This window comes from Sinohyriopsis cumingii, chromosome 7, assembly GCF_028554795.1.
Source record: "Sinohyriopsis cumingii isolate HCF-2022 chromosome 7, ASM2855479v2, whole genome shotgun sequence".
NCBI classification, from domain to species: domain Eukaryota; kingdom Metazoa; phylum Mollusca; class Bivalvia; order Unionida; family Unionidae; genus Sinohyriopsis; species Sinohyriopsis cumingii.
Window position 1 is genome coordinate 52,251,514 of NC_142967.1, and position 18,449 is coordinate 52,269,962.

General features: G+C 35.1%; 1 protein-coding gene across 3 annotated transcripts in view; it reads left to right on the plus strand.

Annotated features, from left to right (window-relative positions):
* Positions 1–15,103, plus strand: part of LOC149795250 (erythroid differentiation-related factor 1-like) — a 91,464-nt gene extending 76,361 nt beyond the window's left edge. For 2 of the 3 annotated variants that reach the window (XM_089964974.1, XM_089964975.1), the window contains 3 exons: positions 1,823–1,970; positions 10,591–10,846; positions 11,100–15,103. In XM_089964974.1, the coding sequence (XP_089821100.1) occupies positions 1,823–1,970; positions 10,591–10,846; positions 11,100–11,301 (606 nt within the window). In that variant the 3' untranslated portion in view covers positions 11,302–15,103. Of the gene's footprint in view, positions 1–1,822; positions 1,971–2,559; positions 3,094–10,590; positions 10,847–11,099 lie in introns of those variants that run through there. The other variant, XM_089964976.1, reaches the window with a different exon arrangement.
* Positions 15,104–18,449: the final 3,346 nt, after the last annotated feature.

An 18,449-nucleotide genomic window follows, 5' to 3' on the forward strand; every position in this document is an offset into this window, starting at 1 on the left:
GTTATGTTTATATACTAAACCCGTTGAGAGTTATGTTCTTATCCTAAAGCCATTGAGGGGTTATGTTCATATCCTAAACTCGTGGATGGGTTATGTTCATATACTAAACCCATTGAGGGTTATGTTCTTAAACTCATTGAGGGGTTATGTTCATATACTAAACCCATTGAGGGGTTATGTTTATATCCTAAACTCATTGAGGGGTTATGTTTATATACTAAACCCATTGAGGGGTTATGTTTATATCCTAAACTCATTGAGGGGTTATGTTTATATACTAAACCCATTGAGGGGTTATGTTTATATCCTAAACTCATTGAGGGGTTGTGTTCATATACTAAACCCATTGAGGGGTTATGTTTATATCCTAAACTCATTGAGGGGTTATGTTTATATACTAAACCCATTGAGGGGTTATGTTTATATCCTAACCCATTGAGGGGTTATGTTCATATCCTAAACCCACTGATGGGTTATGTTCATATACTAAACCCATTGAGGGGTTATGTTTATATCCTAAACTCATTGAGGGATTATGTTCTTATCCTAAACTCATTGAGGGGTTATTTTCATATCCTAAACTCATTGATGGGTTAAGTTCATATCCTAACCCATTGAGGGGTTATGTTCATATCCTAACCCATTGAGGGGTTATGTTTATATTCTAAACCCACTCATGGGCTATGTTCATATACTAAACCCATTGAGGGGTTATGTTTATAACCTAAACCGACTGAGGGGTTATGTTCTTATCCTAAGCTCAATGAGAGGTTATGTTCGTATCCTAAACCCACTGAGGGGTTAAGTTCATATCCTAATCCATTAAGGGGTTATATTCATATCCCAACCCATTGAGGGGTTATGTTCATATCCTAAGCTCAACGAGGGGTTATGTTTGTATCCTTAACCCACTGAGGGGTTAAGTTCATATCCTAACCCATTGAGGGGTTATGTTCATATCATAACCCATTGAGGGGTTATGTTCATATCTTAAACCCACTGATGGGTTATGTTCATATGCTAAACTCTTTGAGGGGTTATGTTTATATCCTAAACTCATTGAGGGGTTATGTTCTTATCCTAAACTCATTGAGGGGTTATTTTTATATCCTAAACTCCTTGATGGGTTAAGTTCATATCCTAACCCATTGAGGGGTTATGTTCATATACTAAACCCACTCATGGGTTATGTTCATATATTAAACCCATTGAGGGGTTATGTTTATATCCTAAACCGACTGAGGGGTTATGTTCTTATCCTAAGTTCATTGAGTGGTTATGTTCGTATCCTAAACCCACTGAGGGGTTAAGTTCATATCCTAACCCATTGAGGGGCTATGTTCGTATCCTAAACCCACTGAGGGGTTAAGTTCATATCCTAACCCATTGAGGGGCTATGTTCATATCCTAAACCCACTGAGTGGTTATGTTCTTATTGTAAACTCTTTGAGGGGTTATATTCATATCCTAAACTCATTGAGGGATTATGTTCATGCTTGGAATATATCATCAGGAAGCTCAGACAGATTATTATATAACATGATCACTTGCTCCATTGATCTTTGGTGTGAAGGTCACATAGAAAATTTGCATTATGGCTTTTGATTAAAGTTATTTTATTTATTTTTATTCCCTAAATCTATGATTGGTTTTCTTTACAGTTCGGATGAATACTTATAAAACTAAGACGTATAAATCTGCTGGCTCAGACTAGTGACCTTGGCATCATGGTTACTTATACTGCAGTAATTCTTTGATCATGGTCTTGACATGAAAGACCTGGCCTTGTTATATTAATCAGTGATGTTCTTGATTGTTACAGTCCTCAGAGCAGAAGAGAAAGTATCAGCGTCAGTTGGCAGAGCAACATTATGAAAAGTCAGTGAAGCAGTTCAAGTCAGTAGATAGCTATACAGAGGTCCTCAGAGTCCAGCTTGAAAGGGTGGCCCTTCTGGATTTCTGGCTAACATGTAAGTAATGCAGAACATGTAATTAACAGTCATTGTCCACTTTTGTCAGTACATCATGCATTTTGGCCATATACCTTAACTTCAAATAAACACAGCAGAAACCATACATTTTAATTAATTCCAATATAGTTGGATTACCTTGTGATTATTGCCAATAGGTCAAAATATTAAGTAAAGTGCCACAAGGAACAAATAAGTTATTTTTTGTAAGTTTCTAAAACTTAAGCAGAATAAATTTGAAAGCTTTTTCAAAACAGCCTCTGTAAATGTACAGGAAAACAGATGTACAATGTCTTCATACCAGAATTGTAGATCCAGATCTGCTGTCACAAATGATGTAGATCAATTTGTTTCACATGATTAACCTTAACTTTGCAGCTAAATGTTTAAGTCGTGAGTTTAAAAAAAAATGAATGTTTTGTTCCTGATCAATTTTTGAAAGTTTTAGAAACTAAAAAATATAGATTGTTTATACTAGTAGCAGTTGTTGATTCCATATTTTTGTCTATTTCTAATGACCATAATGATGTTCGTGTTCAGTGCACAAAAAAATCCAATAGCCTGATACCTGAGGCCTTTCTAATTTCAGATCCAACCCATCCTGTATTCTAGAAGAGGTGCCCATCGGGCTTGTAAAATAAAAATAATCAAATTGTCAGAGAAAACTTTGATTGCACTGATGAAATATGGAAATGTATTTTGAAATTGCCACTGTCCTGCATAAAGTGGAGATCTGATTTTAATCAAATTGTAACATGGCATGTCATGTTAAAAATATTTGTACTCCTAACCCCCCTGACACATTCATGTTTCAAGAAAACAATTTCAGTAATCTTTGAAAACAGATTAAAATAACCATTGCTACCATTAAATGCCTGTTACACGTATCATATATAAATAGTAAATGGCCATATGTGGAGCTGATGTAAGAGTATCCTTTTGGCAGGTTAAATTGCAGGTAATTAAAAGGCAAAGAGGTCAGGTTATTAACCATATTTCACATATTACCTGATAATTATTACTTAATTGGCTGACAGTAGCTAGTTAGATGTTTTTGAAGACTGCGGTGGGTGAACCCATTGTGCTAATTGCATAAGTACGCTCAGGAAGTGGAGCAACCCAATAGGTAAATGAAAGAGATGTTAGATGCGTGAGGAGAACAAAATGTATTATGTATCATTGCTTTAAATGAAAATGTTTAAGCCATATGTACCATAGGTTTTTGATATGTTTGTGAACATTGGCAATGTTTCTTTGAAGTAGGATTTTACGGCATATATAAAACGCAAAGCATCATCATTTCAGTTTTCAGAATAGTGTTTAAGTGTGATTCATTTTTTAAGCCAATTAGGAAGAAATTAGCTATCAATAGTATCAACGAAGCCCAAAAAAATAAATTTCAGAACTTTGTGAAACATGCCAGCAAAAAAAAATGAGGGTGAGAGGCAGTTAATTCTTTGCACATACTGCAAACAGCAGATTGACATACCTGAGCTTGGTTCCGACAATCATTGGTTCAGAGCATCCAGCAGGGAAGTTGAAGACCATAACCATCCAGTCACTACTGAATATAGTGATGAACACTAATAACACCTGCATTACCTTCAAACCCCTTATTGAAATTATATTTGAATTTAGCAATTGCAGTATTGTATGACAAATAATACTAAAAAAGGGAAATTTTGGGCATATGGACATTGGAGTCTAGGCTTGTGGAATTTCTGTCAGGGCTTGTGGGTTTTTTTTTAAGTTACCAGCCCTAGGCCTGTGTCAAAAATAAATTTTCTTTGAGCACTGGCATTATCATATATACGTGCATACAAGATTGTTTGTTCTAGAGGCAGTTGTTGATTTCAGTATTTGTACCTATTTCTGATTGCAATAATGCTGTCTGTTAATATATATACTTGCATAAAAGTTGGATCCATGTGAAAGCTACACAGACCCAAATCTGCCATCACATAATATGTGGGTTTTATATGGGTCTATACAGGTAGGAATAATCACTAGACCTTGATCTGCTGGTACATTATAAGAGTCCCTGACTTGTTCATGAGTACATACAGTTCTACTATATAGCTATAATTGGGGGGCCCTGAGTGGCTGAGTGGTCTAAAGTGCTTACCATTCCGGATCACTGCCATCTCACCTCTGTCTGTGTGGGTTTGAGTCTTGGGCTCGGCTAATGTGGACATGTGAGAAAACTTGCCAGTAGCTTCTTGTGGGTCAGTGGTTCTTCCCAAGGTTTTCCAGGGTTCTTCGTCCACCAGTTATACTTGCCACCACATATAGCCTATCTTGTGCTGAAAAATGGGGTTAAACCTTACAACAACAACAGCTATAACTATTTACCATAACAATATATAGTTTCCTGCTGTGCTTCTTTTAAGTTGTGTAATAACCAAAGTGGGAAAACATCTGTACATTTAAGCACAGAGGCTGTATAACAAATTTTAACTGCTTTATTTTAAGGATTTTATATTTTTAGCTTTATATTTTGTTTTATATACATTTGACAAAATTTTACCCTTTTTTACTTTATCATTTATGTCTTGTAGCACCTCATGTTAGCATTTATTTGGAAGAATTTATCTTTCAAATATGTTTTGTGCAAATCATTTTTACGTTTGTACAGCTTTTAATTGGCCCCATTTAGCTATTATTGTGATGTATACATGCATATATGCATAAATATATACATGCATACATATATACATGCATACATACATACTTACATATATACATACATACATGCACACACACACATACATACATACCGCTCCGGTGGCCTAATGGTTAGAGTGTCTGCCTCGAATGTGGCAGTTCATGGGTTCAATCCCCAGCCAGTTGATACCAAAGACTATAAAAATGGTACTTACAGCTGCCTTGCTTGGCGCTCAGCATTAAGAGGTTAGTGTTAGGACTGGTTGGCCTGGTGTCAGGATAATGTGACTGGGTGGGACATTATGCTACATGTATGCGGCATGATGCCCCAGTGCCAGACATCACTATAAACTGTCACACTGCAGACATCATAGCGATATGACTGAAAAATTGTTAAAGCTATGTTAAAAATCCAAATCACATCACATCACATCAACTAAGAACCATAACAGTTTTTTTTCACCAACAATACTCCAAGAATGAAGTACCCAGCACAATTTTGCAATCCTCAGAATACTTAGCACAGAATGTGCACAACATCACAGCCTCTCCTGGATCATACTGAAGTCATTTGTTTTCATTGTTCCATCATTTCTGATACTTTCTTAGTGTCATCTCTTCATATTTGCAATCACAATGTCTCTTTTCATAATCCAATTTCTGCCATTTATATAGTGGCTGCACACCTTGCAAATACTTCCCCATATTTACAGTAGTAACCACATAATGCATTCATTGTGTTCATCAACAATGCAATAAATATTAAAATACTTTATTCGATATAATTCTGGATTATTTAGACCTGTAACATTTGTTATAATCAATAATGAAATCAGTGTTTTGAATTGCAGTAGGCTAGTTCTGCGCATATGAAAAACTTTTTTGTCAGTAATTACACTAGTTTGCCCGATGAGTAGATGAGTGGTTTAACACTTGTCTATTTGCACAGGAAGCATTTATTGTACCTCATGAAGTGCAGAAAGTTGGCAGATACTCAATTAACACAGTAAACCGATCAATCAGTCATTAAAGGGAATTCTGATTCATAACTACTTCTTAGCTGTTTGGTTAGCAACTAGCAGTAATTTTCACTATTCCTTGGATCAACAAATTAGTGGTGACTGGCTTTTAGTGATCCATCAACAAAAATGTCTAACCATTGAATAGCAGATCGGCATTACTGTGGTGAATTCATTCTTGGAAAAATAAAGATGAAATGATTTCAAACAGCTGTTATTATATCAGTGTACGAAAAAGAAATTCAGTTGTCATACAGTCAGTAATTTTTTTTTAGGTGCAATGGACACAAAGGTGACATTTGTAAAGTGTGATCAATCTTGAAATACATTTTTACATTAAAATCATGCCTTTTTGTCAAAATTTGATCACTGTTAGATATAATTTGGAAAGATGGATGTTTTAGCTAAAACTTTTGAAACATATTTGTATGTGTTTCGTTAGCTAAAATAAAATAAGATTTTTATAGTGTGCATTATTTAAGAACAGCAAAGAAACATAAGCTCCAATGAGCTTTTTATCAACATGGCTCTACTGGTCACTGGCCAGGAGAGCTTAAGGGATGGTCAGTAATCTGTCATCCATCCATCCATTTGCACAAGTTTGTTATCGCTACTCTGCATAAACTATTTTGAGGATTGCCATGAAACTACACACACTTTCATCCCATTGTCTGGGGCCCCTAGTGGCCGAGTGGTATAAAGCGCTCTTCATTACGGATCACTGCCATCTCACCTCTGTCTGCATGGGTTCGAGTCTCAAATTCGGCAAATGTGGGTATGTGAGAAAGCTTGCCAGTAGCTTCTCGTGGGTTGGTGCTTCTTTCCGGGGTTTTCCCGGATTCATCCTCCACCATTAATACTGGCCACCATGTATAGCCATGTGTGCTGAAAAATGGTGTTAAACCCCACAACAACAACAACATCCCATTGTCTAGTTGTCCAAAATGAAAGTGCCAGTCAGACATCAAATATGGCTGCCACAAAGGCCAGTTTGAAAATCTTGTTATTGCTACTCCACCTGAATGATGATATATGGGGGTATGATATGTATTTTGCAGCCCTTTATACAGTATAGTTGTGGTGACTGTATCAGACAGACAGCGACCAAAATGATAATATATGGATGTATGATATGTATTCTGCAGTCCTTTATACAGTATGGTTGCAGTGACTGTATCAGACAGACTGTGACCAAAATGATGATCTATGGATGTATGATATGTACACTGCAGTCCTTTATACAGTATGGTTGCAGTGACTGTATCAGACAGACTGTGACCAAAATGATGATCTATGGATGTATGATATGTACACTGCAGTCCTTTATACAGTATGGTTGCAGTGACTGTATCAGACAGACTGTGACCAAAATGATGATCTATGGATGTATGATATACTGCAGTCCTTTATACAGTATAGTTGTGGTGACTGTATTAGACTGACCAAAATGATGATATATGGATGTATATGTATACTGCAGTCCTTTATACAGTATGGTTGTGGTGACTGTATCAGACAGACAGCAACCAAAATGATGATCTATGGATGTATGATATACTGCAGTCCTTTATACAGTATAGTTGTGGTGACTGTATCAGACAGACTGTGACCAAAATGATGAGCTATGGATGTATGATATACTGCAGTCCTTTATACAGTATAGTTGTGGTGACTGTATTAGACTGACCAAAATGATGATATATGGATGTATATGTATACTGCAGACCTTTATACAGTATGGTTGTGGTGACTGTATTAGACAGACAGCAACCAAAATGATGATCTATGGATGTATGATATGTATACTGCAGTCCTTTATACAGTATGGTTGCAGTGACTGTATCAGACTGACCAAAATGATGATCTATGGATGTATGATATACTGCAGTCCTTTATACAGTATAGTTGTGGTGACTGTATTAGACTGACCAAAATGATGATATATGGATGTATATGTATACTGCAGTCCTTTATACAGTATGGTTGTGGTGACTGTATCAGACAGACAGCAACCAAAATGATGATCTATGGATGTATGATATGTATACTGCAGTCCTTTATACAGTATGGTTGTGGTGACTGTATTAGACAGACAGCAACCAAACTGATGATATATGGATGTATGATATGATATACTGCAGTCCTTTATACAGTATGGTTGCAGTGACTGTATCAGACAGACAGCAACCAAAATGATGATCTATGGATGTATGATATGTATACTGCAGTCCTTTATACAGTACGGTTGCAGTGACTGTATCAGACAGACAGCGACCAAAATGATGATATATGGATTTATATGTATACTGCAGTCCTTTATACAGTATGGTTGTAGTGACTGTATTAAACAGACAGCAACCAAAATGATGATATATGGATGTATATGTATACTGCAGTCCTTTATACAGTATAGTTGTGGTGACTGTATCAGACAGACAGCGACCAAAATGATGATATATGGATGTGTATGTATACTGCAGTCCTTTATACAGTATGGTTGTGGTGACTGTATCAGACAGACTGTGACCAAAATGATGATCTATGGATGTATGATATGTATACTGCAGTCCTTTATACAGTATAGTTGTGGTGACTGTATCAGACAGACAGCGACCAAAATGATGATATATGGATGTATATGTATACTGCAGTCCTTTATACAGTATGGTTGTGGTGACTGTATTAAACAGACAGCAACCAAAATGATGATATATGGATGTATATGTATACTGCAGTCCTTTATACAGTATGGTTGTGGTGACTGTATCAGACAGACAGCGACCAAAATGATGATATATGGATGTGTATGTATACTGCAGTCCTTTATACAGTATGGTTGTGGTGACTGTATCAGACAGACTGTGACCAAAATGATGATCTATGGATGTATGATATGTATACTGCAGTCCTTTATACAGTATAGTTGTGGTGACTGTATCAGACAGACAGCGACCAAAATGATGATCAATGGATGTATGATATGTATACTGCAGTCCTTTATACAGTATAGTTGTGGTGACTGTATGAGACAGACAGCGACCAAAATGATGATATATGGATGTATATGTATACTGCAGTCCTTTATACAGTATGGTTGTGGTGACTGTATTAAACAGACAGCAACCAAAATGATGATATATGGATGTATATGTATACTGCAGTCTTTTATACAGTATGGTTGTGGTGACTGTATCAGACAGACAGTGACTAAAATGATGATATATGGATGTATATGTATGCTGCAGTCCTTTATACAGTATGGTTGTGGTGACTGTATCAGACAGACAGCAACCAAAATGATGATCTATGGATGTATGATATGTATACTGCAGTCCTTTATACAGTACGGTTGCAGTGACTGTATCAGACAGACAGCAACCAAAATGATGATATATGGATGTATATGTATACTGCAGTCCTTTATACAGTATGGTTGTGGTGACTGTATTAAACAGACAGCAACCAAAATGATGATATATGGATGTATATGTATACTGCAGTCCTTTATACAGTTTGGTTGTGGTGACTGTATCAGACAGACAGCGACCAAAATGATGATATATGGATGTGTATGTATACTGCAGTCCTTTATACAGTATGGTTGTGGTGACTGTATCAGACATACTGTGACCAAAATGATGATCTATGGATGTATGATATGTATACTGCAGTCCTTTATACAGTATAGTTGTGGTGACTGTATCAGACAGACAGCGACCAAAATGATGATATATGGATGTATATGTATACTGCAGTCCTTTATACAGTATAGTTGTGGTGACTGTATCAGACAGACAGCGACCAAAATGATGATCTATGGATGTATGATATGTATACTGCAGTCCTTTATACAGTATAGTTGTGGTGACTGTATCAGACAGACAGCGACCAAAATGATGATATATGGATGTATATGTATACTGCAGTCCTTTATACAGTATGGTTGTGGTGACTGTATTAAACAGACAGCAACCAAAATGATGATATATGGATGTATATGTATACTGCAGTCCTTTATACAGTATAGTTGTGGTGACTGTATCAGACAGACAGTGACGAAAATGATGATATATGGATGTATATGTATACTGCAGTCCTTTATACAGTATGGTTGTGGTGACTGTATCAGACAGACAGCGACCAAAATGATGATCTATGGATGTATGATATGTATACTGCAGTCCTTTATACAGTATGGTTGTGGTGACTGTATCAGACAGACAGCGACCAAAATGATGATATATGGATGTATATGTATACTGCAGTCCTTTATACAGTATAGTTGTGGTGACTGTATCAGACAGACAGTGACCAAAATGATAATCTGCAGGTTATGGTGTGTTATTATGAGGCCTCTCCTGTCAAACAGTTATGGTGACTGTCATGGATCCCATTACATAGGGTGATGGTTATTGGTTTGTATTTAATGGCAACTTAAACTAACATTACTTAAGATTTACTGTCTGGGTTGATATAGATTCACTCTGTTGTTGTTGTTCTAGGGTTTAACGCCATTTTTCAGCACAAGATAGGCTATACATGGCAGCCAGTATAACTGGTGGAGGAAGAACCCTGGAAAACCCAGGGAAGAACCACCGACCCACGAGAAGCTACTGGCAGGCTTTCCCACGTACCCATGCTAGCCGAGCCTTGGAGTCGAACCCAAGCAGACAGAGGTGAGATGGCAGTTGTCCGGAACGGTGAGCGCTTTAGACCACTTGGCCACTCAGGGCCCCGATTCACTCTGTAGTTTAAGTCAGAAAACTGACTCATTCAATCTGTTTTAAAGATGTATCCACTAATTCAAAATTAATATATCATAATTATAATTATGAAAATCTGTTATGGGTCATTACCCTCCAAAGTTATCATTCAGGTCTACAGGTCTTTATTTTTTTAAGACCATAAATATCAAGCAGTTTGTTTTGTATTTCCAGCTCAGCAGAATCCAAGAAGTCGATTGCGAACCTTGCTTCTGATGCTCCATTTGATTGGGGAATGCCGAGAGACTCTTGATTTCCTTAGCAGCCAGCAGGATGAGGGTGGGGTGGGGGAAGAGGAGAAGGGGGATGCCAGCAGTGGTGACTCAGAAATACTGGAAGAATTGAAAACAATGACAAATATTATGGAGTCCAGACTCCAGTTTGTACTTCTTCACCTAGTCAAGTTGTACAACAGTATGAATAAAAAAAGGTAATGAGAGAGCGATAGATATACCTGTCATATTTTCTTTCTTATCTTGATTTGAGAAAAATATTGATTCTAAAAAATAGATTTGCTAATTGCTTTGCTGAGTATTATTTGTTTTTATTTCAAGGTATCAAATTGACATTTCAAGTCACAGATATACAGACGTGATGTTTACATGATGACAGTAGCAAACAGTACATTCAGCTAGTGTTGAAAATTGCTTTTTCTATCTTCTGTTTTCTTGTTATGTTCACAGCAAGCCTGAAAATGCATATTTAGATGAAGTGAAGCGGCTGTATATGCAGAGTCTGAAATGTGACAAGTCCCAAGACATTCTTCCAGCAAGAGCACGATTGAGGAAACATTGGTCATTCCTCCTTACCTTACTTCCTGATGTCACCAAATTTTACCTTAAAGTGGCCCAGACTGATCATGACCTTCACCTTCCTGAGTCCTGACACAAGAAGCTAACTCAAATTGCAGAAAATGTATGGAAAATTCAGGATTTTGAGAACAATAAGTATTTTCATCTTTAACTTTGAAGTGTGCTGCCTTCATTCATTATTCAGGATTTATGTGCCATTCATGGTGGTTCTCCTGACAGTGGAGGAATTTACTAGATCAGCAACATGGTTGATAGAATACCAACAGCTGCATGCTTGGAAAATGCCACAGGTCAATGTTTGACCGGTCTGTGTATTCTTGAAACATTTGTAGCATCAATAAACTAATTAGAATAAAGCATTCTGTGATAAAACCTTCAGAATTTTCTCAGCTTATGCTATTATATTACCATTCAGAATTTCAGTGATTAGGAAGTAGTCAGACTGCAAACTGCATGGACCTAGATATGTCATTGCAGAATGTACTGACAAATCTGGGTCTATACAGTTTGTTAAGAGTATTCAACAGAATAAACAGCATGGACCATCCTATGCTAGTGTATTATGCAGCAGCAGATCAGGGTCTTTGTTGTTTGCAGTTACACTCAACTTTTAAGCGAGTGTAAACAGTAATTGAATTCTACTAAAGAGCATTGGCCTAAGTTGTCACAACACAGGAAATGAACTGATGTGCAAATAATTCCTGAGAATCTAGAAATAACCCATTCAGTAGACTAGACAGAATGCTGGAATAAATTTTGATGGAATCAGCAATTTGTTTCAAGACCTTACATTTTTTTTAATGTTTTGCATAGTGTCACATGTCACAATCATCCTGTAAAGATTGCTGATAGATTTTTTTCATGGACTTTCCCAACCCTAAGATTTCAATAAGTTGTATGTTAAAGGGGCTTTGAATTAACAGGAAATTAAGCCTTACACTAAATTGTTTTTGTTTTTTTTATAACCTTTTTCTTATAAAAATCTAATCAGATGTCAAACCAATCATTTTCAGAATTTTGTCCACTAATAAAATTGTCCACACGTTTCAGAAAACATCTTAGATTGTATTCCATAAATTGAAATTTTCAGATCTTCTTATTTGTTTAATCTGACAAATTTGCTTTAAACTTGAAACAGTCACCAGTAATAACTCCAAATTGCTTATCCTTTAGATGTCTAAACTTCATTAGAGAATAGTCAGGTTTTTCTTTTCTCCTTGAAAATCTCTAACATTATCAAAAAAGATGTATCATTCATTAAGAAAATAAGGCTTTTACATGATTGCTCATTTCAAATAAAATGATGTATTAATTTATATAATGACTTATTAATTTGTTTTATGTTAGCACTGGCAAATACCAGCTTGAAAATATTCAATGATTTTCATGCATTTCATTGGAAGAGACCAAAGTAGTCAATTTCTATTTATCATACAATAGAAGCCACTGATTTTATTTATTTTTTAAGCTAATGAAAATTAGTCAAATGAAAAAACTTTGAAATACATACATAAGATGTAATGTTTTTGCATTATATGATGTTATGGCTTGGTATTTGTATTACAGGTCTAATGCATTTTTGACCTTACTGATGTATTTTGTATGCTGTTTCCAAATTTGTTTGCAAGAAACTGTGCTGTTGAATCTTGTTCCTTTGATGTTTTTTGTGAACTTGAAATATGTTGGCATATATCTGTGCAAAGCAGTAAACAAAATCAAGGTGTGAAATTTTTTTTAAAAATTGAAGTAAAAAAAAATCTGATGTACTGCATATATTTGCTTGTAAAGCCAAAAGCAAACTATACAGACCCAGATCTGCCATTGTAAAATGCGCCAGCAGATCTGGGTCTGTGCAGTTTGTTATGAGTAATCAATAAAACAAACGTCATGATTTTCCAGTGTATTGTAAGATGGCAGATCAGGGTCTTTCTTGTTTACATTTGGTTTTGACATTTTTGTGAGTGCATACGGTAGCTCAAATCCAGTGTCGGAATCCATATTGTGATCTTGTCGAAATGATGCCATTAGTGCCATTGACCCAGTGATCCTCTGCTGCTCCATTTTTACCTCATAACTGCAATAGGTGCTACTTTCCTTTTGAACATAATCACTTTTTTATGAAAATTATTTGAAGAATTATTGAATCATTATTCAAGTTCATACTGTCAACAAGTGTGGACTTTACATTTTTGACTAGTTTTGACTTAGCAGGCTTGTAATTGACTCATCTTTTGACTGTCACCATGGAACACACTATTAGCTATGTTGACTGTGTATTCTCACACACAAAAAATACCTGTTTGCTCAGACATTCTTTACCATCTAGTTCATGGAAGATTGTTAGAGTTCTGATAGGGATTTATTTTGAAATAATTATAGGATCATACATAAGTAACCTAATGATGGTTTTATTATGGATAAAATAAAGTTGCTTTTTATTTGTATCATGGAAGCTATTCTAATTTTAATTCAAATATATTTTCTGGAAACCCAGACTCAAGAGTTTTATTTCATATACTCATTTATATGTAAACCAGGCCCCATTAAAATTAAAAAAATATCAGCTTGATGTTTCTTCTAATCTGATGTAGTGAAGACATGATTGAATGATTTCAAAGGTGCCACTTAAACTATGGTGTAAATAACTTATTTATTTTAAGACAATTATAGATTTTTATTATCCCCTTGCCAACAGAGTTGGGAGGAGATGTACTATTTAGTCTGATTTTTTTGCTCATTTATTTTGTTAATTACCTTTATTATTTAATTACCAACCCACCCCACCACCAGTATTTTGAACATTCTTTCACCCATACTTATGAAATTTGGTATGTTGTTGCATGATGGGAATATGATTCCAGCCATGCTTCACTGACTCAAGTATTTCCATCTATTTGTAAAACCACCATTGTCTTGGTCTCTGTATCATTTATACTATAAAAATATTGGTATGTATATGCAATGGAAAGAGAGCAATTCAGCCATACAAAACCTAGGACACTATGACCTAATTTGAATTGCTACGGTTATTGTTGTATTTTCAGATATTTGTCATTTTACATACTACCACCCACCCTCATCCATCATTGGTATGTGGATGCATCAGGAGAGCAACTCAACCATTCCAGACCTAGGGTACTATAACCTAATTTGCATGATAGTTACTTTTGTATTTTCAGATGTTTACTTATTTCACTACCTCCTCCCCATACATCTTTGGTTCTATTTCATTTACTACACTCATGAAATACCAATGAAAATTCAACCATGTTTAGACTATAATAGTTTGACTCAGTTTTCATGCTTGAGTGACTTTTATTGTTTTAGTTTTTGTTTGTCCCTTCTGTATATTGGACCATATTTCACTGACAGTCATAAACATTGTTTTGTAGGAAAATTTAATTGCTACTGAAAATAAAAAAGACTATTCTGAACCCAAACAAAGTAAAGATATGCCTTGCATTGATTAATAAATCACAACAGCATTAAAGTCTCTTGCAAGGACACATTTTTCTCAGTATGGCAATGCAAGTTAATCTCCAAGTGTTGGAATGGTGGCTAGGAAATGGTTATGTGACTATATCAGGGCATAGTGGTCTCCTGCTTGCCAATTATTTATTATTTGTATATTTCTAGTTTCTAATAATGGTTTTATAAAATTTAGCTTACCATTAATTTGAACTTGTTTCATTGTAAAAAAAAAACAGTTTTAATGATGGTCATTACACCTTGATAACTTGCACACAGCAAGGTCCAAAAATGCATCTCAGCTGGACCTCAACAGTGAGAAGGAGGGTGGAATGTATAATTGGACATAAACTCATTTTATAATTGAATTGGGAATAATTGTCAATAAAATTAATGTTATAATGAAATTGTTTTCTTTTCTATATCAATTACCTTTATTTTCAAGAAAACCAGCTTTTGAAAGCACATTAAAAACATCACTCTAAGAGGTTTCAACATGTACACCTGCAAAGAAATTGTGTATTTATGTCACTGTTTGTTTTTGCTTGTGAATGTTGGCATATTTAAGTGTTATTGTTGACAAGATTTTCCTTTTTTTAATATAAACTAGGGTCATTAGTTCATAAAAGAACATCCATCAACATCAGAACTGTATCTTTAAAAAAATTGTTGGTTTATGTATAATATTGATGCCATGTTTTCATCATAAGTAATAGTGAAATTTCTGCTCGGCCCTGAGAAAAACTCCTAGTGCCAATTTGGTTATTTTAAGTTCATGATAAAACTTACTTCTTTTTAATGAATCTTATCTGTGAAACAAAGCTTTTCACACACCAACTACTCATTTCACTTGCTATCCATGATTACATGTGATAGTTAGTAGAATAGACTACTGATTCATGTTAGATACCTTAATTATGTTACCAATATAATTATAATGTTTATAATGGTGTTCAGTCGGTCAGATGAAATGAGTTGATCTGACATGCTACGGTAACTGCTAGGTTGTAGGATTTGCATGCCCGTAACATTTATTTATTTCACCCACATTTATTTGACATGAAATATATCATTAAATTGATACAAAAAAGCTGTACTTTTAATTGATTGTAACAATAAAACAAACACATCTTCAAATCAGAAATCAAAACACAGTTGTCACTTAATTAGGTTCTCATAAATGTTTGTAGAAATGGTTGATTGACACTTTTCATATTTTGTTACAAGAAGGCATACAACATTTGTAATGATTAAACTAAATCAGAATTAGAACTAAAACACAAATTTTACTGGACAAAACTTTTTTTATTTTGTATTTATTTTTTACAGTGTTGCCACCAGTAGGCATTATTTATTGGATCAAAATATAAATCAAATACAATTATTCACAGTGTACTGAGAATTTTTTTTAATGGCTTTGTATGAAAAAGTGTGAATTTCATGATGCTGATTCAAATTGCCAGGAACTGCAATTTTCGATGATATAACGAGTGATATATTCAGGTTACCTTTACTAGCTCTAATCGTAATTTTCTTCACATGCGTTGATAGATACCAGTTCTTTTCAAAATGGGATCCATGTCTGATTATATGTTGCCCCAGTGCTAGACATCATTATAAACGGCCACACTGCAGACAGTGTAGCGATATGACTGAAAAAATTTAAAGCTACATTAAAAATCCAAATTATACACACACACAAGATTTTGTAATCATGTCTGCGGGTGTTTTTATAGAACTGAATTTAATGTTCTCATTGGATACCAGTTTTCATGGTTGCTACAAACCTCAGTTTTAAAGATCTAACAAAAGAAATTATCTCATCCTGAAGATGATAGGTCATATTCCCCTTTCCACAAATTACAGTTCTAATGAGAATACCATTTGAGTTGGATAGAAGAAGATCAATTGGGTCACTTTGTGTGCAAGGCTGACACATTTGTGATCTGAAAATGATCTAGGATAACAGGTGTTCATCCATTTTGGACCAGTGCCTATGGAAGGAAAAAATCTCAAAGCAAATTACTGTCAATTCTAGTACAGTTGAACTGAACGCGAAAGACCACCACTTTTGCCAGAAAATAATAGTCTCTTAAGACGTGGTCTTTCTCAAAAGGTCATAATACTATTTAATATATCAGTGCAGTGAGAATCTAGTCTGCTAAGATATGGTCTGGTAGCAGTGGTCTTTCAAGACAGTTTTTACTGCAAGACACTTTTTGCTGTATTAAAGAATATTTCACTTGAACTCATGGTTTTGGGTCTGCAAGTGTCACATGCATGTACATGTTTAATGGTTCATGTCAGTTAAATAGTTATGTTTTTTAAGTCGGATCCCACTGCAAACTGCTGCAAATTTGGGTTTATGCACTTTGTATGAGTACTTCAGTTTCATTGTACTTATTTTGGGAGTCAAGATTTTTATGATAGCTATTTTAATGAATCATGATACACAGAGGATATTTGCTTGTATCAAGTGAAAAATGTATATATTCCATTGTTTGGGTGAAAAACTATTTTTATGAGTGGTGAAGTGCTGTGTATAACAGATGGAAGTAGATTTCTTATGCACGATACTGTTGACTATTTACCATTTATGTTCTGCTGCATTGTTCTTTCCTATTTCAAGGTATAAAAAAGGAACACAAACAAAAAACAAAATTGATGTAAAAAAAAACAACACATTGTGATAATATAGTCATGTGAGATAGGTTGTTATGCTTACCACTAGACCAAGCAGGTGACAAAAAAAAGAAAGATCAGATTTCTTGATGATAATTGTATCAATGTCTATTGATAGTGAAAACATATTTTGGATAATTCACTAAATTCTAAAAATTATTTCTCTTAGAGAAATGCATAGATTCACAGAGTTGTATAACATAAATTTGTTTAATGCTACAGATCATATAATTCAAAACCCGTTGCAATCTGCATACACACTTGTCAACAATATCATACATAGCAGCTTAAACATTATCATTCAAAGCAATAATAAGTAAGAACTTTTGTTCTTGTACACGCATCTATCATATCTTTGATATATCTATAATGGTTTGTTCCACTTCCTGATCCTGCCTATGCAAATTAGCACAATGGGTTCACCCCCTGCAACCTTCAACACATCTTACTAGCTATTGTCAGCCAATGAAACTTTAATTTAATAACCCTGACCTGTTTTTCTTTAATTGCCACTATTTAAACTGCCCAAGGGATAGTTTTATATAATTTCCAATCATTACAGATTACTGTTTTTACATACTACATGTAACGGGCAAAGACTGTGTTATTTTCTTTTTGTGTTCTTTTTTAAGATTAGTGACAGTTGTGTTTTCTCTAAACACGACATGTAAGGGGGTATGAGATTAGGCAGATAAATCAGCCCTTCACCCGTGATGTTTGGGTGAGGACCTGATATCACCTATTCATTAAAGACTGCAATTATCTGCATTCAAATTTGGCTGCACATATTGATGGTCATTTTATACACTTACCTGTATTTCTTGTGGCTGTGCAGCTGCCGTCGGCTGAAGGGTTCTTTTAGTGACATGTACATTATATTTCCTGAGCAAATCATATGTTTGGTGACATGTAAATCCAACCATCTGTCCTATGGCCATTTTGAATTTTGTGCTCAATATGGTGGTTACCTTTACCGGTATGGGTCTAAATTATACCTAGGTTTGTTCTGAAAAGTGAAAATACTGTGATACCCTCCATTGATCTGTCTGTAGTGGAAAACACAATAAGAAA